This window comes from Protomyctophum bolini (assembly GCF_963924005.1).
Source record: "Protomyctophum bolini genome assembly, chromosome: 2".
Lineage (NCBI taxonomy): Eukaryota > Metazoa > Chordata > Actinopteri > Myctophiformes > Myctophidae > Protomyctophum > Protomyctophum bolini.
The window spans coordinates 870,566-897,043 of NC_137863.1; the positions used below are offsets into that span (position 1 = coordinate 870,566).

General features: G+C 43.2%; 1 protein-coding gene across 1 annotated transcript; it reads right to left on the reverse strand.

Annotated features, from left to right (window-relative positions):
* Positions 1–773: 773 nt before the first annotated feature.
* Positions 774–15,725, reverse strand: LOC308327742 (phosphatidylinositol 5-phosphate 4-kinase type-2 gamma-like; the record flags this gene model as incomplete). Its single annotated transcript, XM_080781277.1, has 10 exons — positions 15,621–15,725; positions 14,430–14,527; positions 12,617–12,713; positions 11,256–11,387; positions 7,078–7,224; positions 5,655–5,693; positions 5,399–5,512; positions 4,047–4,335; positions 3,383–3,486; positions 774–854 (listed from the first exon to the last, which is right to left on the reverse strand). Exons 1-10 carry the CDS (start codon positions 15,714–15,716, stop codon positions 774–776), a joined length of 1,197 nt encoding a protein of 398 aa, XP_080637403.1. The 5' UTR covers positions 15,717–15,725.
* Positions 15,726–26,478: the final 10,753 nt, after the last annotated feature.

A 26,478-nucleotide genomic window follows, 5' to 3' on the forward strand; every position in this document is an offset into this window, starting at 1 on the left:
TTTCTTTATGCTTCTCTGCCTTACGTTGTGACCAGGCTTTACTTCATGCTTCTCTGCCTTACGTTGTGACCAGGCTTTACTTTATGCTTCTCTGCCTTACGTTGTGACCAGGCTTTACTTTATGCTTCTCTGCATTACGTTGTGACCAGGCTTTACTTTATGCTTCTCTGCCTTAGGTTGTGATGAGGCTTTTCTTTATGCTTCTCTGCCTTACGTTGTGACCAGGCTTTACTTTATGCTTCTCTGCCTTACGTTGTGACCAGGCTTTACTTTATGCTTCTCTGTCTTACGTTGTGACCAGGCTTTACTTTATGCTTCTCTGCCTTACGTTGTGACCAGGCTTTACTTTATGCGTCTCTGCCTTACGTTGTGACCAGGCTTTACTTTATGCTTCTCTGCCTTACGTTGTGACCAGGCTTTACTTTATGCTTCTCTGCCTTACGTTGTGACCAGGCTTTACTTTATGCTTCTCTGCCTTACGTTGTGACCAGGCTTTACTTTATGCGTCTCTGCCTTACGTTGTGACCAGGCTTTACTTTATGCTTCTCTGCCTTACGTTGTGACCAGGCTTTACTTTATGCTTCTCTGTCTTACGTTGTGACCAGGCTTTTCTTTTCGCAGATAAGTAAGCCTGGGACGAGGCTATAGTCTAGATGAGGGGGGCGTGGTCAGTCTAGATGAGGGGGGCGTGGTCAGTCTAGATGAGGGGGGCGTGGTCAGTCTAGATGAGGGGGGGCGTGTCCCCCTCGTCGTGCGTACTCTCTCGTAGAACTTTAGGCGAAGATGTTGGCGATGAAGTCGAGGAAGCGTTTGGCGTACTGCTCCGGGTGGACCGTAGAGATCTCGGCTCCGGCCTGCAATGCATGATGGGAGAAGGAGAAACACGGAGGTTGAACTCACAGCTTTAACCCATTCTGACCGGGCACCCATTTTGGTGTTAGCATCATGTTATGCTTTAGCTATTGAAAAATAGCAGATCTACAAGCTCATATCGCGCCACCGAGTGGCGCGATACGAGCTTGTAGGTCTGCTATTTTTGAAAAATTCGAAGAACGACTGACATTTTTTAGAATCTGATCTCAGGTCAGAATGGGTTGATCAGACCAGTGTGTGTCCTAGTGGAAACCTCGTATGAATCTGATCTCAGGTCAGAATGGGTTAAGAGTCAAGTCTCAGGTTTCTGAGGGGCGCTAGCCTTAGAGTATATATATGAATAGAGATGACACCCGAGTTCTCCTTCCATCCACTTGCATTAACCCATTCTGACCTGAGATCAGATTCATACGAGGTTTCCACTGGACACACACTGGTCTGATGAACCCATTCTGACCTGAGATCAGATTTAAAAAAATGTCAGTCGTTCTTCGAATTTTTCAAAAATAGCAGACCTACAAGCTCATATCGCGCCACTCGGTGGCGCGATATGAGCTTGTAGATCTGATATTTTTCAATAGCTAAAGCATAACACGATGCTGACACCAAAATGGGTTCCCGGTCAGAATGGGTTAAGTTGCTCAAAAGCGCATGAGGCGATTTCACTCCTCCTTCCGGGTATAGGAACAGAGTGCATTCTGGGATGGATTGCATTAGTGAGTGGGCCCCAAACACATGAATGCGCTGCCGTTGAACGCGCACGAGCGTGCGTCCGTCGTGAACGTGCACAATGATAGTCAACGGACCGGCGCGTTCATGTGTTTGGGGCCCAACGCTGCAATACCTTCATTCGGCCACTGTGTCCATTTCGCCTCAGCGTTTCCTCTGGGTGCCGTCTCTCTATTCATATATACTCTAAGGCGCTAGCCCCTCCTATAAACGGCTGTAGTGTAGATTCTGTTTATAGGAGGGGCTCTTCCACGCGCTACATCCTACCGTCACATGCATGCAAAAGGACACTGATGATTTATTATACTCACTCCATGTTTGACGGTCTTGTGTTTTTTTTTTACTAAATTTTTTAGACCACGATTTTGTAACCCATGTTTTCACCCAATGTAAAGGATCTAATATAATCCTAGGCGCTACACTTCCTTTGCCAACCTGGGGGGGGGGGGACTGACCTCATGCTTCCTTCAATGCATGAGGAGTCCAAGCTGCTTCTTTTCACCTCACAGGGGGGGGAGTTTCCCCGGCCAGACGTAGCGCGTGGAAGGAACACGTTATTCCAACCAGACGGTCTTTAAGGAGGAACAGAACTCACTCCATGTTTGACGGTCTTGTTTCACTACAGAACTCACTCCATGTTTGACGGTCTTGTTTCACTACAGAACTCACTCCATGTTTGACGGTCTTGTTTCACTACAGAACTCACTCCATGTTTGACGGTCTTGTTTCACTAAAGAACTCACTCCATGTTTGACGGTCTTGTTTCACTACTGAACTCACTCCATGTTTGACGGTCTTGTTTCACTACAGAACTCACTCCATGTTTGACGGTCTTGTTTCACTACAGAACTCACTCCATGTTTGACGGTCTTGTTTCACTACAGAACTCACACCATGTTTGACGGTCTTGTTTCACTACAGAACTCACTCCATGTTTGACGGTCTTGTTTCACTACAGAACTCACTCCATGTTTGACGGTCTTGTTTCACTACAGAACTCACTCCATGTCTGACGGTCTTGTTTCACTACAGAACTCACTCCATGTTTGACGGTCTTGTTTCACTACAGAACTCACTCCATGTTTGACGGTCTTGTTTCACTACAGAACTCACTCCATGTTTGACGGTCTTGTTTCACTACAGAACTCACTCCATGTTTGACGGTCTTGGTTCACTACAGAACTCACTCCATGTTTGACGGTCTTGTTTCACTAACAGAACTCACTCCATGTTTGACGGTCTTGTTTCACTACAGAACTCACTCCATGTTTGACGGTCTTGTTTCACTACAGAACTCACTCCATGTTTGACGGTCTTGTGTCACTACAGAACTCACTCCATGTTTGACGGTCTTGTTTCACTACAGAACTCACTCCATGTTTGACGGTCTTGTTTCACTACAGAACTCACTCCATGTTTGACGGTCTTGTTTCACTACAGAACTCACTCCATGTTTGACGGTCTTGTTTCACTACAGAACTCACTCCATGTTTGACGGTCTTGTTTCACTACAGAACTCACTCCATGTTTGACGGTCTTGTTTCACTACAGAACTCACTCCATGTTTGACGGTCTCGTTTCACTACAGAACTCACTCCATGTTTGACGGTCTCGTTTCACTACAGAACTCACTCCATGTTTGACGGTCTTGTTTCACTACAGAACTCACTCCATGTTTGACGGTCTTGTTTCACTACAGAACTCACTCCGTGTTTGACGGTCTTGTTTCACTACAGAACTCACTCCATGTTTGACGGTCTTGTTTCACTACAGAACTCACTCCATGTTTGACGGTCTTGGCAGCGTGAGCCGCTTTCTTCTTGGTGTCGTACTGCGTCAGCACGTCGATCAGACCCATGAAGTACACCTCCCTCTGGGGCGCGCCTACAGGGGGCAGAGGTCAAAGGTCAAAGGTCGATCAGACCCATGAAGTACACCTCCCTCTGGGGCGCGCCTACAGGGGGCAGAGGTCAAAGGTCAAAGGTCGATCAGACCCATGACGTACACCTGCCTCCTGGGGGCGCGCCTACAGGGGGCAGAGGTCAAAGGTCAATCAGACCCATGCAGTACACCTGTCTCCTGGGGGCGCGCCTACAGGGGGCAGAGAGCAAAGGTCAAAGGTCGATCAGACTCACCTCCGTCACTATGGGTGGTGTACACAGACTCACCTATACGTCACTATGGGTGGTGTACACAGACTCACCTATACGTCACTATGGGTGGTGTACACAGACTCACCTATACGTCACTATGGGTGGTGTACACAGACTCACCTATACGTAACTATGGGTGGTGTACACAGACTCACCTCCGTCACTATGGATGGCGTACACAGACTCACCTCCGTCACTCTGGATGGTGTACACAGACTCACCTATACGTCACTATGGGTGGTGTACACAGACTCACCTATACGTCACTATGGGTGGTGTACATAGACTCACCTCCGTCACTATGGATGGCGTACACATCCACGTAGGGGTCGAACTCCCCGGCACCCATGGGCTTGAAGGAGTTCATGTAGCCGGCGATGCCTTCGGGGGAGGAGCCACCACAGGGGGCGGGGTGGTGAGGGGCCTCTGGCTCCTCCTCTTCCTCGTGGGAGGATGACTCCGCCTCCTCGTCCCCCAGCTCCTCCCCCTCCTCTAGCTCCTCCTCCTCCTCCTCGGCCCTCTCCACGTCATGGATGCCCAACAGCAGACTGTAGTCCATGATCCTCATGTGCACCAGGAACTGAAAGGGTTAATCAATCTAGTCCAGTGGTTCCCAAACTGACACTAATATGTTCAACAACAACACAGCCATGACGTTAAGCTATGTGTGTGTTCAACAACACAGCCATGACGTTAAGCTGTGTGTTCAACAACACAGCCATGACGTTAAGCTGTGTGTGTGTTCAACAACACAGCCATGACGTTAAGCTATGTGTTCAACAACACAGCCATGACGTTAAGCTATGTGTGTGTTCAACAACACAGCCATGACGTTAAGCTGTGTGTTCAACAACACAGCCATGACGTTAAGCTGTGTGTTCAACAACACAGCCATGACGTTAAGCTATGTGTGTGTTCAACAACACAGCCATGACGTTAAGCTGTGTGTTCAACAACACAGCCATGACGTTAAGCTGTGTGTTCAACAACACAGCCATGACGTTAAGCTGTGTGTGTGTTCAACAACACAGCCATGACGTTAAGCTGTGTGTGTGTTCAACAACACAGCCATGACGTTAAGCTGTGTGTGTTCAGCAACACAGCCATGACGTTAAGCTATGTGTTCAACAACACAGCCATGACGTTAAGCTATGTGTTCAACAACACAGCCATGACGTTAAGCTATGTGTGTTCAACAACACAGCCATGACGTTAAGCTGTGTGTGTGTGTTCAACAACACAGCCATGACGTTAAGCTGTGTGTGTGTTCAACAACACAGCCATGACGTTAAGCTGTGTGTGTGTTCAACAACACAGCCATGACGTTAAGCTGTGTGTGTGTTCAACAACACAGCCATGACGTTAAGCTGTGTGTGTGTTCAACAACACAGCCATGACGTTAAGCTGTGTGTGTGTTCAACAACACAGCCATGACGTTACATCATACACATCATACTGGTAACTCAAACTAGACTTAAACTAAAACATTTCAGGTGCCAAACTGTAAATGGAAATGTATTCAAAATAATAGATACACACACACAGACACAGACACACACGCACACACACACACACACACACACACACACACACACACACACGCACACACACACACACACACACACACGCACACACGTCCTCACCTCTACGTCTCTGTTGAGCTTCTCCATCAGCCTCGCTCTCTCCTCCTCGTTCACGTAAATCTTTTGCATCTTATTCCTGAAGTCCACGTCTTTGTACGTGGGCAACTCTTTACCCTGAAACACACCAACCCTTCACTATAGCACAGGCCTGTAGCCCAGGCATTTAGGCTACACTAATACTACACACACACACACACACACGTGTAAAAGTTATTTAAAAACAACATAAAACCAACAACTGAAAACATATTCTCACCTTCTCTTTGAAACTTGCTGCACGTGACACCAAGGAGCCCTGTGTAATAATAATAACAACGTTTCAATATGTTACTGTACAAAAAGACAACAATATGTTACTGTACACAAAGACAACAATATGTTACTGTACAAAGACAACAATATGTTACTGTACACAAAGACAACAATATGTTACTGTACACAAAGACAACAATATGTTACTGTACACAAAGACAACAATATGTTACTGTACACAAAGACAACAATATGTTACTGTACACAAAGACAACAATATGTTACTGTACACAAAGACAACAATATGTTACTGTACAAAGACAACAATATGTTACTGTACACAAAGACAACAATATGTTACTGTACACAAAGACAACAATATGTTACTGTACACAAAGACAACAATATGTTACTGTACAAAGACAACAATATGTTACTGTACACAAAGACAACAATATGTTACTGTACACAAAGACAACAATATGTTACTGTACAAAGACAACAATATGTTACTGTACACAAAGACAACAATATGTTACTGTACACAAAGACAACAATATGTTACTGTACACAAAGACAACAATATGTTACTGTACAAAGACAACAATATGTTACTGTACACAAAGACAACAATATGTTACTGTACACAAAGACAACAATATGTTACTGTACAAAGACAACAATATGTTACTGTACAAAGACAACAATATGTTACTGTACAAAGACAACAATATGTTACTGTACAAAGACAACAATATGTTACTGTACACAAAGACAACAATATGTTACTGTACAAAGACAACAATATGTTACTGTACAAAGACAACAATATGTTACTGTACAAAGACAACAATATGTTACTGTACACAAAGACAATATGTTACTGTACAAAGACAACAAAGATCTACACTATAGCTCAATATAGGAGGGGCTCGCGCCCCTAACAATATCATATATCGCTGAGGTCAGATTGAGCAGAGCGACAGAGACAGACTTCCTGTTTACCTTGAGGTTCGTACTTCCTGTTTTTACCTTGAGGTTTGTACTTCCTGTTTACCTTGAGGTTCGTACTTCCTGTTTACCTTGAGGTTCGTACTTCCTGTTTTTACCTTGAGGTCGTACTTCCTGTTTACCTTGAGGGACGTACTTCCTGTTTACCTTGAGGTTCGTACTTCCTGTTTACCTTGAGGTTCGTACTTCCTGTTTACCTTGAGGTCGTACTTCCTGTTTACCTTGAGGTTCGTACTTCCTGTTTACCTTTTGGTCGTACTTCCTGTTTACCTTGAGGTCGTACTTCCTGTTTACCTTGAGGTTCGTACTTCCTGTTTACCTTGAGGTCGTACTTCCTGTTTACCTTGAGGTCGTACTTCCTGTTTACCTTGAGGTCGTACTTCCTGTTTACCTTGAGGTTCGTACTTCCTGTGTACCTTGAGGTCGTACTTCCTGTGTACGGTCAGTCTGTGGCTGAACATGTTCCTCATGACCAGCAGGTAGCTGTCCTCGCCGTCCACCGTCACTCGGTACATGGCCAGGAACTGAGGCAGCAGCGTGCTGCCGTGGCACGTCACGATGTGCTGCAAAACACGGGCCGTAAACCGTCACTATGTGCTGCAAAACACAGGCCGCAAACCGTCGCTACGTGCTTCAAAACACAGGCCGCAAACCGTCGCTATGTGCTGCAAGACACGGGCCGTAAACCGTCGCTATGTGCTGCTAAACACAGGCCGCAAACCGTCGCTATGTGCTGCTAAACACAGGCCGCAAACCGTCGCTATGTGCTGCTAAACACAGGCCGCAAACCGTCGCTATGTGCTGCTAAACACAGGCCGCAAACCGTCGCTATGTGCTGCTAAACACAGGCCGCAAACCGTCGCTATGTGCTGCTAAACACAGGCCGCAAACCGTCGCTATGTGCTGCTAAACACAGGCCGCAAACCGTCGCTATGTGCTGCTAAACACAGGCCGCAAACCGTCGCTATGTGCTGCTAAACACAGGCCGCAAACCGTCGCTATGTGCTGCTAAACACAGGCCGCAAACCGTCGCTATGTGCTGCTAAACACAGGCCGCAAACCGTCGCTATGTGCTGCTAAACACAGGCCGCAAACCGTCGCTATGTGCTGCTAAACACAGGCCGCAAACCGTCGCTATGTGCTGCAAAACAAGGACTCGGCCAGCATGATATCTTCAATGGACACTAACTATTGAACCTCCCCGCCCCCCCACTCCTCCCCCCTCAACGTAAGGTGCACTAGCATGCCCCCCCCCACCCCTTCCCCCCCCCCTCTACCATGATCTAACTGCCATAAAAACCACATGAACCCTAACAGTCAATACCACAACAATATCTCTCCCACTGATATGACTGTGATCCCCAGTTAGCCGGGGCCACTCACTATCTGTGAGCGGAGCGGTTTCTTCTGCACGCCAGCCCAGCCCAGGCTGGCCCGTCTGGCGTCTGCTGGGAGGACCAGATGGCCAGACGTACGTCGGTCTGAGTCTGAAACACAGAACAGCCCTCCCTCCCCTCCCTCCTTCCCTCCTTCACACTGCCCAGGACTCTTCTCTGCATCACTGCTTCTCAACCCCCACCAAAATAACAACACGAGAAACCAAAAAAAATACACTGCAGGGAAGACTGAACATATTTCAATATTCTAACTGCGTAGCATTATCGCAAAAAGGCCGATGCACACCTCAGAAGGCTGGGGACAGGACGGTGCGCATAGGGCAGTAGAGAATATCGTGAAAAGGGTATCTTTCTTTGGAAGACAAAGAAAAGGTCCCGCATGCACCGACAGACACGTGCCAAAATGTTGCTCTTTATCAGGTGGACGTTTGGGTCGCTTTAGACCTTCATGTGACGGTCTAAGGGCCGATTCATACTCCTATTTTAGAGCCGAATAAAAGTCGGTTCGGCGCTGTAGAGCCTACAATGTGACGTCGGGGGGGGGGGGGGGGGCGGGTACCGTCCTAAAGTCGCCTACTAGTTGCTACTGAAATTTTCTGACGAGCCGAAATCATTCCGGCTGTACAGCGCCGAAACAGCGGTACAATAGGAGTATGAACCGGCCCTATATGGGCCCGAAACGTCCACCTAATATTAGACTTCAATTTGACTTCACTAGATGCTTATATAGTGACAATATAATGACTTTAAATTCCTGAAATGAAATGGAGGGGGGAAAGACCATTACTTTATCAAATGTAATCAAAAAGTGCATTGCGAGGCGTTGTAGATCTGCTGCACAGAGTGCCGTGCTACGAGCTTGTAGATCTGCTATTTTTTATTAATTGAGAAAATGTGGCGCAAATCTTTTATACTGTATGCTTTCACAGTTTTTTTTTAACTGAAATCTTTGCTTCTGGGGGGGGGGGGTCCCTGGAACAACATATTTTCAGATGGGGGTCGTGGGCAATTGGGCATGTGGGCATGTGGGGGTCCTTGACACTGATATAGAAACATCGTTTTTTGTCTGAAAACTATCATGATTTAGAAAACATATTTTAGAATTGTCCTCAGGTCTAAATCTGAGTTATTCTGCCACCTGCTGGTTCCTTGTTGCCAACAAAGGTCTACATATTCAGTGTGTCATTTCTCCCCTGCTCCCCAGAGTCGTGCGGTCGGTTCTCTCACAGAGCGTAAAGCCCAGACGCTCAACGTCAGAGGAGCTGTCTGCGTTCTGAGGCTTGCATTCTGTCAGAAGAGTTCATTTATATTGTTTTTTTATTCGGTTTAAAAGTCAGCCTCATCTCTCTGCTTTGATCTCGACAAGGAGCTGCTATGGCAACGATCGAGGCTATCATATATGTAGGCCTGACATCGAAATGTAAAAAAAGATCTTCTAAATCATGACAGTTTTTATGAAATAGGCAATATGTCAATATCAATATAGGTTCCTAAATATCTCGTGTTTCTATGTCAGTGGTTCTCAATATTAAATTACCTCAAAAACTAATATGTAATTTGCCGCCGACCCCCATTGGAAAATATGTTGTTCCAGGGACCCCCCATCTGAAAATATGTTGTTCCAGGGACCCCCCATCTGAAAATATGTTGTTCCAGGGACCCCCCATCTGAAAATATGTTGTTCCAGGGACCCCCCATCTGAAAAGATGTTGTTCCAGGGACCCCCCATCTGAAAATATGTTGTTCCAGGGACCCCCCATCTGAAAAGATGTTGTTCCAGGGACCCCCCATCTGAAAATATGTTGTTCCAGGGACCCCCCTTCTGAGAATATGTTGTTCCAGGGACCCCCCATCTAAAGCATAACATGATGCTAACACCAAAATGGGTTCCCGTTCAGAATGGCTTAAAACACCAAAAGGGGTTCCCGCCCAAAAAGGGTTTGCAACTCTGTCCCTTTTTAAAGATTTAGGTTTTTCTTTTGTGAAATGAGAAAATGGAAGTCGACAAAATGGGACACATCTCTGGAGATATTTCTGCAGAGACTAAAACCACAAACCAAATTAAACAAACATTGTTATTAAGGCATGAGTCGATAAGATAAATGATTTAAAATGCTAACACTATTATCAGACATCTTCAGTCAAAACCAACAATGCAATAAAGCAGAATTATAACTGTTGATTTTGAATCCTATTCCTACTACAAATGCTCTCTGTCTGTCTGTCTGTCTGTCTGTCTGTCTGTCTGTCTGTCTGTCTGTCTGTCTGTCTGCCTGTCTGCCTGCCTGCCTGCCTGCCTGCCTGCCTGCCTGCCTGCCTGCCTGCCTGCCTGCCTGCATGAAGCCTGTCAGTCCTTGAATTGTAAGTCGCCATCTTTCTAGATCCGTTTGGGCCCAGCTGAGCCCATTGGCTGGCCCAGACAACGAGGCGGGACTTCCCCCCCCCCCCCTTCTTCTCCGTTGGTTTTTATTTTGACTCGAGTGGGAGGGGAATCCCGATCATAGACTGTAACGGTATAGCCACGCTCCTCAGAACATACGCGACTTTATGGTCATTTTTCTAAATAAATGGGACCATAATTTTCCAAAAATAATATTATGGCATTAGAAATGAGACTTTAAACTATAGTGACTGGAAGCAGAAAGTATTCATGACCATGTTTATCAAGGTAATACAGTCTAGGTGAAGTTGGGCGCAAATACATGGACTTCTATGGGGCTATGGGGGTTTTTTGGGCCCAATGACAGACAGCGCCACAACAGGCCATTATTATGAACTTTCAGGAAATCCCGATTTCCTCAGTGGCTTCACGAAATATCTGTCTGACTGCCCCCCCTGCTCCTATCATAGGAAGTAACCCCTCCAGCTGTTCTTCAGCCCGCGGAGACCCCCATTTGAAGATATGCCAGGGACCCCCGCAGGCCTGGCGCCAGGATGAAATGACAGAGGGGGCAATCAGGGGGGCAAGTATTGGACATGAAGACAATGCCCCACATTTGCATATCTATAGAGGGCAGAGGCGCACGATTTCGTTGGCTTCCTTCCTTTCAAGAAATGGAATTTAATTGAATGCCTGGACATTTACCATTGTTTTGTCTGTAACTATTTGATCTAAGGGGGCAAAGAGGTTGATTTAGCGGGGCAAACACCCCCCTTTGCCCCCCCGTGGCGCCGGGCCTGGACCTTTGAACTCTGACCTCATGGTACTGGTTGAGGATGTGGTGCATCTCCGCCACTTCCTCACTGGAGATGGTCTTCACCAGCAGGGTGTGGTCACATGACGTCAGCAGGTCCCGCTCTCTCATTGGTGCACTGCGTGTCAGAGACACCTGGGGAGGGGGGGGGGCGACACTATAGATGATTCTCATTGGAGGACGCGGGCGACATTAACATCACATACATCATGCTGTTATTTAACCCATTCTGACCTGAGATCAGATCCTAAAGAAATGTCTGTTTTCTGAAAATGACAGTTTTCTGAAAAAGCCTATGTTTCTAATGTCAGTCGTTCTTCGATTTCTTTCAAAAATAGCAGACCTACAAGCTCGTAGCGCGCCACTCGGTGGCACGCTACGAGCTTGTAGATCTGCTATTTTTCAATAGCTAAAGCATAACATATGTGCGTGCGTGCGTGCGTGCGTGCGTGCGTGCGTGCGTGCGTGCTCTAAATAAACGTAATGTTCTCAAAGCACAGCAGACCACCGGCCACCTGGCACATGCAAATTATTATACAAAGATATGCAAATTCAGAGAGGCACACACACACACAGACACAGACACACACACACACACACACACACACACACACACACACACACACACACACAGACACACACACACACACACACACACACACACACACACACACACACACACAGAGAGAGAGACTCTGAGAGTGTAAAACACGAGGCTCACCCAAGTTAAGATGAATTCACATCATGTTGACAAAAAAACACCTTCTTTAAAGAATGGAAAGTTCCGTTCGGCAAGATTATGAGTTTGAATTTACATCATTCTCAGTATCAGTGTCAGTGTCAGGCCTGTATATACAGGATTTCACCTGATGAAATCATCACTGTATCTCAATCAGTGGGCCTGTATACAGTATATGATTTCAAACTAATTAATAAATACCAAATAATTCAAATAAATGAATTAACCCATTTTGGGGCGGGAACCCCTTTTGGTGTTAGCCTCATGTTATGCTTTAGCTATTGAAAAATAGCAGATCTACAAGCTCATAGCGCGCCACCGAGTGGCACGCTACGAGCTTGTAGATCTGCTATTTTTGAAAAATCGAAGAGTGACTGAAACATAGAAGACATTTTTGGAATCTGATCTCGGGTCAGAATGGAAAACTGTCAGGATGTAGAAGACATTTTTTTTTAGAATCTGATCTCAGGTCAGAATGGAAAACTGTCAGGATGTAGAAGACAATGTTTTAGAATCTGATCTCAGGTCAGAATGGAAAACTGTCAGGATGTAGAAGAAATTTTTTTTTAGAATCTGATCTCAGGTCAGAATGGGTTAAAGATATTAGATAGGCGTTCATATATACCTGGTAATCCTGGTCCTCAATGCCAAAGCGCTCCCTCAGGTTCCTGAAGACCTGGGGGCAGTACTCCTTGAACTTGAACTGTCCTGGCAGGTTCTCCCTGAGGCAGAATTAATGCAACGCTGTTACTGTACATTTACTGAAAATATGATGAATTCCAGTGGCGTGCACAGATAGACACCAGGGGGCGCTCTATCTGGAGCACCCCCTGCCCTTTTGGCAATGTGCCCTTTTGAGAAGAAAAAAAAGGGCAGGAACCCCTTTTGGTGTTAGCATTACGTTATGCTTTAGCTATTGAAAAATAGCAGATCTACAAGCTCATAGCTATACGAGCTTGTAGGTCTGCTATATTTTTGAAAAATCGAAGAACATAGCTTTTTCAGAAAACTGTCAGGATGTATAGAAGACATTTTCAGAATCTGATCTCAGGTCAGAATGGGCTAAGGCAACCGGCCGGTTCCACGTGCTAGGTGCCCTTTTTCACTTGAGCACCTGCCCCTCTAAATGTCTGTGCACGCCACTGATAAATACGATTAATACGTGCACGCGTTGACAACCCCTGGTATACAGTCTCACAGTACAGGACTCACACACATACCAGAGCGTCTTATTGTACATTCCTGCAGGGATTAAAGGATTTGGCTGAAATCCACTGTACTATGGACCTCAGTGAGGTCACTGTACATTGTGACAGTATACTCTACCAGTAAGACGCGCAAACGCGGGAAGCGAACGCAGCTGGGACCCTGCAGATCATGTCTGTCTGTCTGTCTGTCTGTGTGTCTGTCCCGCTGTTACTGTATAATATGTGGACCTGGCCCCTTTTGTGCCCATATATGGAGCTGAGTGATTGCTGATGCAACACACTCCATATTTGGATAGCGGGACAGACCCACAGACACACAGACATGATCTGCTAGGTCTCATAGTAAGTGCTCACTGCGTTCGCAACCAACACACACTGTACTCTCTCTGTACCTCATTGAGGTCACTGTACATTGTGACAGTACTCTACTGTACTCTGTACCTCAGTGAGGTCACTGTACATTGTGACAGTACTCTACTGTACTCTGTACCTCATATACCATGCATATTAAACCCAGAGCGGTCTCCGTCCTATCGAATAGTAACGGCCAGCGCAGGGAGATGTATTGATATCATAACTGATCGCATCTCTCCACAGGCTGTTGGGCAACATTCAAAATGTCATCCAAAATGCCCCCCCCCCCCATTTTAGCCGATCAGAATGAAAATCTTAAAACGTGAATGAATAACTCTTGATCTAAATCATTCCGTCCAAGCAAAGATTATGTTGGTGGTGTAATGTAATCAGATTACTTGTTGATCAGATTGTGTAATGTAATCAGGTGGTGTAATGTAATCAAATTACTTGTTGAACCGGTGGTGTAATGTAATCAGATTACTTGTTGAACAGATAGTGTAATGTAATCAGATTACTTGTTGAACAGGTGGTGTCATGTAATCAGATTACTTGTTGAACAGGTGGTGTAATGTAATCAGATTACTAGTTGAACAGGGGGTGTAATGTAATCAGATTACTAGTAGAACAGATTGTGTAATGTAATCAGATTACTTGTTGATCAGATTGTGTAATGTAATCAGGTGGTGTAATGTAATCAAATTACTTGTTGAACCGGTGGTGTAATGTAATCAGATTACTTGTTGAACCGGTGGTGTAATGTAATCAGATTACTTGTTGAACAGGTGGTGTCATGTAATCAGATTACTTGTTGAACAGGTGGTGTAATGTAATCAGATTACTTGTTGAACCGGTGGTGTAATGTAATCAGATTACTTGTTGAACAGGTGGTGGCTGACTTTGATCTTGCTGTTGGCTTTGAAGTCGTCTGGAAGCAACATGACGGGCACAGGCAGCTGGCTGAGGTCGTTTATCTGAGAGGTAACACGCACACGCATGCACACAAACACGCACACGCATGCACACAAACACGCACACAAACACGCACACACATGCGTGCACACGCAGATTGGGAGTGAGTCTGTAGTTCTGACTGCAATGGGAAGTTCATTCCATAGTTTAGATTGGGAGTGAGTCTGTAGTTCTGACTGCAATGGGAAGTTCATTCCATAGTTTAGATTGGGAGTGAGTCTGTAGTTCTGACTGCAATGGGAAGTGCATTCCATAGTTTAGATTGGGAGTGAGTCTGTAGTTCTGACTGCAATGGGAAGTTCATTCCATAGTTTAGATTGGGAGTGAGTCTGTAGTTCTGACTGCAATGGGAAGTTCATTCCATAGTTTAGATTGGGAGTGAGTCTGTAGTTCTGACTGCAATGGGAAGTGCATTCCATAGTTTAGATTGGGAGTGAGTCTGTAGTTCTGACTGCAATGGGAAGTGCATTCCATAGTTTAGATTGGGAGTGAGTCTGTAGTTCTGACTGCAATGGGAAGTTCATTCCATAGTTTAGATTGGGAGTGAGTCTGTAGTTCTGACTGCAATGGGAAGTCCATTCCATAGTTTAGATTGGGAGTGAGTCTGTAGTTCTGACTGCAATGAGAAGTTCATTCCATAGTTTAGATTGGGAGTGAGTCTGTAGTTCTGACTGCAATGGGAAGTTCATTCCATAGTTTAGATTGGGAGTGAGTCTGTAGTTCTGACTGCAATGGGAAGTTCATTCCATAGTTTGGATTGGGAGTGAGTCTGTAGTTCTGACTGCAATGGGAAGTGCATTCCATAGTTTGGATTGGGAGTGAGTCTGTAGTTCTGACTGCAATGGGAAGTGCATTCCATAGTTTAGATTGGGAGTGAGGCTGCAGTTCTGATGTAATTCCATAGTTTTGGAGCCAGAAGGGAGAAGAGTTTGGGGACGTGTGGAGCGTTGTTGTCCCGGCGTTTTTACTGAAGGTACTTCCAGATTCCCTGCGTTGGCTGATCTGAGTGAGCGGGAGGGTTTGTAGGGTTCAATCATACTTGTGAGATGTGGCTGACAGACAGACAGACAGACAGACGGACGCACATATACCCACGGAATGATTGACGCCCCACATGAGCACGCTGGTCACCGGGTCACCAGCCCTGTGGAACACCTTGACCTTCTGCTGAACGAAGTGCTTCTTCTTCATGGTCTTCCTCTTGGGCGTCAGGTGGGCGGGGCTTACACCACGCTGGGAGGAGGGGCTAACAACACCACGGTGGGAGGAGCCACTGGCAGAAGAAGCCATCATCACACTACCGGTTTGACTGACCTGATTCTTTCTGAAAGAAAGAAAGAAAGAAATTAAAATCAGTGGTAAATAGTTCTGTAGGCCAATATATATATATTATTATTATTTTTATTATTATTAATGGTTTTCAACCTTTTTCATATCAAGGTCCATCATTTATTCAGCATTTGATCCACAACACTTTTTCGTCACCGCTTGGCTTTTTTTGCAAAACATTTTTGAATAGTTAAAATAGTAGATTGGCTAGTTGAACTTTATATATTTATTTTTTTCAAAATAGTAAAAAAAAGAAGTTTGACAAAATAACAATTATTTAAATAACATAAAATAACAATTGTGTCGACTTCTTGTAAACTAACTAGTAATGCAGATGTTTAACAATTGTTTAACTCTTGAGAGTGTAAAATGGAACCAAATGAACCCTTACGGGTCCAAAGAAATAACTCCAGGAATAACAAATAAATACAAAAATCAAACGCGTAATAAGTAGTGAAACTATAGTGAAATATAGCAGATCTACAACCTAAAATCACTGAAGTACGAAGTAGTAAATACAACATATGCATCTATTATTTCTGATGTCATTTGCAGTGCTGGAAAAAGTAGATCTACAGATATTGATTTTATTATTATAATAAATATAATAACACACAAAACACAAAAAAAGTATTTTGTTTAAAGGTTAGGCCTAACACTGCAATGATTACTGTCACAATATAGAGCTATTTAACAATGTTATTGAACACACTCTATAGCAATGACTACTGTCACACTATAGAGCTATTTAACACTGTTACAGAACACACTCTATAGCAATGATTACTGTCACACTATAGAGCTATTTAACAATGTTATTGAACACACACTATAGCAATGATTACTGTCACAATATAGAGCTATTTAACACTGTTACTGAAACACACTATAGCAATGATTACTGTCACAATATAGAGCTATTTAACACTGTTACTGAAACACACTATAGCAATGATTACTGTCACACTATAGAGCTATTTAACACTGTTACAGAACACTCTATAGCAATGATTACTGTAACAATATAGAGCTATTTAACACTGTTACTGAACACACACACTATAGCAATGATTACTGTCACACTATAGAGCTATTTAACACTGTTACTGTACACACTATAGCAATGATTACTGTCACACTATAGAGATATTTAACACTGTTACTGAACACACTCTATAGCAATGATTACTGTCACACTATAGAGCTATTTAACACTGTTACTGAACACACACTATAGCAATGATTACTGTCACAATATAGAGCTATTTAACACTGTTACAGAACACTCTATAGCAATGATTACTGTCACAATATAGAGCTATTTAACACTGTTACAGAACACTCTATAGCAATGATTACTGTCACACTATAGAGCTATTTAACACTATTACTGAACACACTCTATAGCAATGATTACTGTCACAATATAGAGCTATTTAACACTGTTACAGAACACTCTATAGCAATGATTACTGTCACACTATAGAGCTATTTAACACCGTTACTGAACACACTCTATAGCAATGATTACTGTCACAATATAGAGCTATTTAACACTGTTACAGAACACTCTATAGCAATGATTACTGTCACAATATAGAGCTATTTAACACCGTTACTGAACACACTCTATAGCAATGATTACTGTCACACTATAGAGCTATTTAACACCGTTACTGAACACACTCTATAGCAATGATTACTGTCACAATATAGAGCTATTTAACACTGTTACTGAACACACTCTATAGCAATGATTACTGTCACACTATAGAGCTATTTAACAATGTTACTGAACACACTCTATAGCAATGATTACTGTCACAATATAGAGCTATTTAACACTGTTACAGAACACACTCTATAGCAATGATTACTGTCACAATATAGAGCTATTTAACACTGTTACAGAACACTCTATAGCAATGATTACTGTCACAATATAGAGCTATTTAACACCGTTACTGAACACACTCTATAGCAATGATTGACCCGAAGGCGGGGTTGGCGAAAGGGCTTTTCTGTGTGGAGTTTGCGTGTTCTCCCCGTGTCCCCTAGGGTTGATACCCTCACATATTCTCCCCGTGTCCCCTAGGTTAGGTACCCTCACATGTTCTCCCCGTGTCCCCTAGGGTAGGTACCCTCACATGTTCTCCCCGTGTCCCCTAGGGTAGGTACCCTCACAAAAAACATGCAGTAATCCTGGTCTCTAAACTGCCAGCCGGGGCGCCTGATGGAGGGGAAAGGAACTGGTTGGAATAACGTGTTCCTTCCACGCGCTATACGTCCAACCAGGGAAACTCCCCCCTGTCAGGTGTAAAGGAGCAACTTGGACACTCAGGCATGAAGGAAGCATGAGTTCAAGTCCGTTGCTCTCCCCTTGTCCCCCATATATGGGGACTAGGTTGGTCTCCCCTTGTCCCCCATATATGGGGACTAGGTTGGTCTCCCCTTGTCCCCCATATATGGGGACTAGGTTGCTCTCCCCTTGTCCCCCATATATGGGGACTAGGTTGGTGGAGGGTGTGTAGAGCCCAGGATCACATTAGATGATTGACACAGGGGTGAAAAATGGGTTACAAAATCGTGGGATTTTTGAAAAAGTGTGACATGTTTACGAAAAATAAAATAAAAACTCACAAAAAGTGAGAGTATGTATGCGAGCTACTGTACCTGTGGCCTACTTTACGTCCCTCCCCTGATAGTTCATCTCTTCAGATGCTCAGCCTCAGACCTCAGACAACTACATCTCCCAGAGTGCATCAGCTGCAAGATGGCTGCTGGTGCACCTGTTAATTAAAGGCTGGTGGTGGTGACGCTCAAACAACTAACAAACAAGCACGCTGAAGGTCTACCCAAGAGCTCTCTACCCTCAAAGACGCCCAATGGTCGGTTATGTTCTACTTATTCTACTGTTTTATTCTACTTCTACTTTATGCTTATACTGCTTAATGTGGTTAAAGATCTGGCCTTAATGGGCTAATGTCTGTAGATTAAAGGAGAATTCCATGCTAGAATGCTTTCTTATCTTTCTTACCTTTCTTTGTAGTTGTTACGTCCCCACCAAAGAGGTCCAGGTGTTTTTTTGTGCAAAAACTCCTTATTGGCTATTTTCCCCTACCATAAGCCCTCAACGAATTGCATTGCATTGAATGGGGCTATGGGGTGTTGTGCTAGTTCGCTTATTTCCATCGAAAGAAGTAGTAAAGTGTGCCGCTTGGGATATTATTTACATTATGAAGAGAGGATATACAAATAAATTATAATTTTGAGCGATGGAAATAAGCGAATTAGCACAACACCCCATAGCCCCATTCAATTCCCATTCAATTCAATGCAATTCAGTCTTATGGTAGGGGAAATAGGCAATAAGGAGCTTTTGCACAAAATAACACCTGGACCTCTTTGGTGGGGACGTAACAACTACAAAGAAAGGTAAGAAAGCCTTTTAGTATGGAATTCTCCTTTAAGTTCAGTCTGGAACTTTCAGTATAGCCTCAATTTGTTAGAGTTTGCGTTTAAATGTATGTTGTTGTAGAGAACCTAGAGGACCTACCTGTTGTTGCATGCGTCCTGATGTGTTGTTGTTTAGCATCAGTCCTGTGGTGAGGTGGTAGTGTGTTGTTTAGCCTCGAACAAGGAGTTCAAACAGCCTCCCTCTCTCTCTCTCTCTCTCTCTCTCTCTCTCTCTCTCTCTCTCCCTCTCCAAGGGCACTTCTGTTTTCCAACTTTATCCTTTCTTTTCTGTTTTTCTTCGTAATCCTTTAGGCTATACTAATCTTTCACTAATTGGTTATAGTGGTATGGCCTGTGTGGGTCTCTCTCTCTCTCTCTCTCTCTCTCTCTCTCTCTCTCTCTCTCTCATGTTTGTAGCCTAGGCTGCTTAACCCATTCCGACCCGAGATCAGATACTAAAAAATGTCAGTCGCTCTTCGATTTTTCAAAAATGGCAGACCTACAAGCTCGTAGCGCGCCACTCGGTGGCGCGCTACGAGCTTGTAGATCTGCTATTTTTCAATAGCTAAAGCACGACATGATGCTGACACCAAAATGGGTTGCCGTTCAGAATGGGTTAAGGCTCACTGGGTCGTCATGGCAACATGCAAATTTTTAGCGCCACAAACGCCATTTATATTTGTATGTTAAATTCAGCATGAAGGACCCCAATGGAAACGAGACATACAGTAGTGCTTTCTTTTGGGTTATTAATCCTCTCAGCAGACCTTGTATTGGACTGTTAATAAAGTAATCAATCAATCAATCAACGTTGAAAATACTTTGAACTGAGAACGTGCACGTGAAAATACTTTGAACTGAGAGAGTGAAAATACTTTGAACTGAGAACGTGAAAATACTTGGAACTGAGAGCGTGCACGTGAAAATACTTTGAACTGAGAGCGTGCACGTGAAAATACTTTGAACTGAGAGCGTGCACGTGAAAATACTTTGAACTGAGAGCGTGCACGTGAAAATACTTTGAACTGAGAGAGTGAAAATACTTTGAACTGAGAACGTGAAAATACTTGGAACTGAGAGCGTGCACGTGAAAATACTTTGAACTGAGAGCGTGCACGTGAAAATAATTTGAACTGAGAGCGTGCACGTGAAAATACTTTGAACTGAGAGCGTGCACGTGAAAATACTTTGAAATGAGAGCGTGCACGTGAAAATACTTTGAACTGAGAGCGTGCACGTGAAAATACTTTGAACTGAGAGCGTGCACGTGAAAATACTTTGAACTGAGAGCGTGCACGTGAAAATACTTTGAACTGAGAGCGTGCACGTGAAAATACTTTGAACTGAGAGAGTGCACGTGCGTCAGGCACCCAGAACTATTTTCACGTTCTCAGTTCAAAGTATTTTCACTCTCTCAGTTCAAAGTATTTTCACGTGCACTCTCTCAGTTCAAAGTATTTTCACGTGCACACTCTCAGTTCAAAGTATTTTCACGTGCACGCTCTCAGTTCAAAGTATTTTCACGTGCACGCTCTCAGTTCAAAGTATTTTCACGTGCACGCTCTCAGTTCCAAGTATTTTCACGTTCTCAGTTCAAAGTATTTTCACTCTCTCAGTTCAAAGTATTTTCACTCTCTCAGTTCAAAGTATTTTCAACGTTGATTGATTGATTGATTACTTTATTAACAGTCCAATACAAGGTCTGCTGAGAGGATTAATAACCCAAAAGAAAGCACTACTGTATGTCTCGTTTCCATTGGGGTCCTTCATGCTGAATTTAACATACAAATATAAATGGCGTTTGTGGCGCTAAAAATTTGCATGTTGCCATGACGACCCAGTGAGCCTTAACCCATTCTGAACGGCAACTCATTTTGGTGTCAGCATCATGTCGTGCTTTAGCTATTGAAAAATAGCAGATCTACAAGCTCGTAGCGCGCCACCGAGTGGCGCGCTACGAGCTTGTAGGTCTGCCATTTTTGAAAAATCGAAATCATTACACCTTTGGCTTATTTGTGTCTTCGCGTCTCGTCCTCTTTAGACAGTCCTTGGGTGCAACTTGACAGCCCATTCATCCAAACAGAAAAGTCCTATATTTATTAATATTAAACGATGTAAGTGTGTAGTTTGTGTGTGCCTACCACCTGTTTTGAATTTGCACATAATGCAGGAGGCAGAAGGAGGTTTCTTTACTGATAACGAGTGCTTCCAAACTCAGACACTTCGAAACATATTCATCTTGCTGGCAAGATATGGCAGCCTTTTATCCAAGGAGCTTTACATAGATTGTGCATTACATTCACCAATTCACACACATTCACACACCGATTGTGGCGGACGCCATGCAAGACACCAACCAGCACATCGGGAGCAATTTGGGGTTCAGGACACTTCGACATGTAGACAGGAGGAGGAGGAGCCGGGATTCGAACCGCCGACCCAGGGATCATCATTGGACGACCTGCTCTACCTCCTGAGCCACACAGCCACTCAGGAGGTAGAGCTTTGAGACCCACTGCTGTAGCCAGAGCGTTTCCAGGGAGACATGTTTTCATTTATTTTTAATAATAATTTTTAGAATTTATTTTGTCTCTTCCATCCTCCTCTTGGAGCCTAGGAGGTTCTTTTTCAAAAGAATTATTCAAAATAAATTAAAAAAGCAATAATAAAAAAAGCACGGCCCCCTCACGTATTATAGATGGATAATATCACCAGAAAAAGGTAGGCCTACAGGTGGTTTTGATTAATCTAAATCTAGCCTACTATGGTTAAAATACTGAAACAAGCAACTTCAAAACTGTCTGGGTTGTTTGTTGTTCACATAAGCCATGAGTAGACGATAAAATGACCAAAAGTCAAATATCTCTTTAGGAAAAACGATCAATTCCGCAATGTAGAAATAAATGTCCGGAATTAAAAATGTACTTGAGTAAAAGTACAAAAGTATTGGCATCAAAATGTAAGCCTAGTTCTTTTTAATATACATTTTTATCCCACGTTTTTGTAACCCATTTTTTCACCCAGTGTCAATTATCTAATGTAATCCTGTGAGCTACACTTCCTCTGCCAACCTGGGGGGGGACGACGACGACTGACTTCATGTTTCCTTCTATGCATGAGGAGTCTAAGTTGCTCCTTTACACCCTGACAGGGGGGAGTTTCTCTGGTTGGACGTAGATCTACAAGCTCTACAAGAACTTGTAGGTCTGCTATTTTTATATTTTTTATATTTTATATATTCTTACAGAGTGAATATTTTAACTCAGAGAGAGAGAGAGAGAGAGAGAAAGAAAGTCGTTTGTCTTGGACAGACTGGGAAACCGGCGTTTTGCTGCCATCTAGTGTTCACCAACAGACACTGCATGTGTCTGAAGATTATTATGGATCATTCTGCAGCAGTTCTTGTTTCTTGACAAACCTTTTCATATTATATAATTTGTGGGTCTCTGTCTGTCTGTCTGTCTGTCTGTCTGTCTGTCTGTCTGTCTGTCTGTCTGTCTGTCTGTCTGTCTGTCTGTCTGTCTGTCTGTCTGTCTGTTGTGTGTGCGCGCGCGCGCATGCGTGCAGCTTGTAAATCCACACAGCTGTTATCCATTCACTCTGACGGACCAATGACCGACGGTCTAGAACCGGATACAGGAGGCGGGGCTTATGCTTTAAAATGGAGGCGCACACGGTGCATAGTGTGTTTGGGGCGTTGCTGCTGAGAGGTAAGATTTGTTTGTTAACTGCATGGTTGTTAGCCAACATTAACTCTGTTATTGTTTAAAGTATTAGTGTTGTTAGAAGGACTGTTGGTTGTTTATTGTGACTCTAAAAGGACAACAATATGAGGAATGTGTATGTGTTGGTACTTTTTGAGACACAAATAAACAAACAGGTGGAAAGTAAATTACATCTAGGCCTACTGAAGTACTGTGGACAATAGGCTATATTGTACTTTTATATTCTATTATTTGGACACTTTACTAGTTGTTTTGTAGATTTGGATTATTTAAAAATATATATCCTTTTGGCTACATTGCAATTTACCACTGGGCTACAACCACATTCTGGCCATTTGGAAGTAGCTGATCTACAATCTCACAATGCTTTGTGATGCAATGCATTGTGAAATTGTAGATCTGCTATTTTCAGATTTTTTTTCTTTCAAACATTTGAAATGGGACATTCTGTGTAATGAGCTACATTTGGTCATTTTTTAAGTGCATTTTGATGCCATACCCTTTTACTTTAGTACATAATGGTAACACAAGTTGTAACTGTGGCTCAGACACATTCATAAGATTAAGCTAAACTAAATGTCTCTCTGCTGGATGGAAAACTCAAATGTACAAACTTCTCAGAATTCAAAAGTAGCAGATCTACACGCCCATTTCTACCATACAGAGCAACTTGATTTCAACTTTAAAGGGCCACTTCACCCCTTTTGCAACCAGATGTTATTTGAATGATTTTTGAGAAACACTTTCCTGGGGTTTTTATGTGTTTTTAGATATTTTAGTATTTCAAAGTGTCCATGGAATCCATGATGTCATGGACACCGTGCTCACTTCCTTCCTGAACTACAATTCCCACAATGCTTTGGTCCACTGCTCCTCCTTGTGGATAGGGGGAGGGCTGACTTACTGAGACAAAATGTAGTCCAGGAAAGAAGTGAGCCCAGTGTCCATGACATCATGGACATTTGAAATACTGAAATATCTAAACCCCAGGAAAGTTTTTTTTTTCTTTTTTTGGTCTCCCAAACATCATTCAAATAAGATCTGGTTGCAAAAGAAAAATGCAAGAATTTCCTAAAGATGTATTTTCTACAATGTATAAAATCTGGATAAAGATTAATGTTGGTGTATGTTTGTGTCTTACAGGTTGATCATGTGACCTTGGTGTCATGCGGTGACCTTGGCTGCAGTCATCAGGAGATGGCTGGTATTGGTAATAGAGTGTCTACTCGGCTGAGCTGAAACTTATAACGGTGTCAACGAACGCTCCCTGAGATCACGAGGCGTACGGTGCTCGGGACGTATTGTGCCATACAACCTACGCGGCTCTATTAATACCGGCCATCTTCAACCGAGCGACGGAAGGCCCAACACGGTACGTGAACATATGAATACGAAGTTTCCTTTTTAGCTTCTAGGCTTCATAAAAGAAATGGTTGCACAAGGCAGATTATAGCCCTAGAATGTGTGTAATAATGGTGACACAGCTCTGTCAGTGACTGTTATGACTTCCAAAATGTCATCCTGTAGGCCGACAACTAATTTTCTTTCCCCCTGCCATTTCAGAAAGTGAAGCTGACTGGAGGTGTGAACTCTGTGCTGTTGCCACTGCTGGGTGAACTCTATGCTGTTGCCACTGCTGGGTGAACTCTATGCTGTTGCCACTGCTGGCTGCTGCTAGCAGTGAAGGTTAGTTAACCGTCTGATTCCTGCTGCTTGTTTAAGTGGGTTACATGCTACCATACCGTAGGTTGTCTTTCATGTATAGTTTAACTTAATTTGTGTGTATATAATGCCAGTCCACATCACCGTTATATGATGTTTGTGGAGGCATGTGATTTATTTATCGTTTAACATAATTTACGGGTAAAGTCTGTCCACATCCACATCACATATGTAAGATCTCCTTTCTCTTCTATTCTTTGGATTTAATAAAGTTATTTATTTTTTCTTGTCATAGTTTTTAATCGCATTTTGCTTTATTATATTTAAGTAATGTCTTTCTTCTTGCCTATCTATTGCCCTAGTTCTTCACTAGTGTTTTATGTGTACAAATGTGATGTGGAGGTGTGTGCTTTATGTCTTGTGTCATTATGGTAGCATGTAGCCCCTTAACACTGTTTACAGCTTACTATGCTGTAGGTCTGAACTAACAAGAGGAAGCAAATGATGGCCGCTGTGTCATTTGCTTCCTTGGTTGGTGTTTGTGTTTTGTTTAGTGCTGATATTGAAGGTAAGTGAGTGTAGTTTATTATCCTTGACTGTTGGGCAGAAACCTTGTATCTCCATAGTTCAACCTTTAGTAAATTAATGTCCTTACTTGGTCATGCTACAGTGTCACACACAAGTAGCAAATGGCCAATCTCACGAGGCAAAGATAATCCATTATTGAATAACATGTAGTATTCTGTTTTTCTAATGTATCAAACCAGTGAAGTATCAGCAAGAGCTTGTGACTAAATAATAACATTGGAACACAGATTATTATATTAATAATATGGATCACAGTTGTTTTTTTGGTCCAGAAAAGTAACCGTTTTGGACGTACAAGGTTTCTACCCAACCTTCATCTTTCCTCTCTTCTATTCTTTGCTTTAATAAAGTTATTTATTTTTGTGGTCTCAGAGTTTTTAATCGCATTTTGCTTTAATTTTTTTTGTAATTTCTTATTTCTTTCTTTCCCATCTATGACACTAGTTTTTCACTAGTGTATGTGTGACTCGGGTCGTGTCTCGCGTACAGTTTCTCATTTGGAGCTGTTTCATGTAATTTACCAGTAAAGCGTCATCACGTCAGTTCACATCAGATATGAACACAGGCCGATATGTGATGTGCATTTATGTGGTTTTTTTAAAGGTGATTTTTCACAGCAATTATGTAAGATAGCTCGTCATTCACACCATTCAAATTGTGTTTATTGCTGTTGTATGTTGTGTACTAATGTTCATAGTGTTGCTGACAAATACTGGGGCGCAAAGAATGCTGCTACCTCGTATAATTTATGTCAATCGTCCACACATGGCATAAATTGTACAGTCTTGCCCCATGTTTCCTACATGGGACAACTAGATCGAAAAATACTTGCGCCACGAAAACCTAAGGCCAACTGCTTTGGCAGAGACCAAGAAAATCTATTTTGTTCATGTTCATAAAGCGCTCCAAGTGCTTAGAGTGAAAAGTGCAGCAGCAAACATCTAGGTCATAAGACCATTGTTGGTGCTATATTATCAGATCTAATTTGTGAGTAAAGCTTCATTACGTAAGCCCACATCACCTATGAACACAGGCCCGGTATGTGATGTGTGTTTATGTCTTGTCTCATTTCACATTTGTGAGTAATCATGTCATCCCACATCACATAATGAACAATAGGGTTAGGGTAGGTATGTGATGTTGGTTGATGTGATGTATGTCTTATAATGTGCAAGCTTCATCGCGTCAGTTAA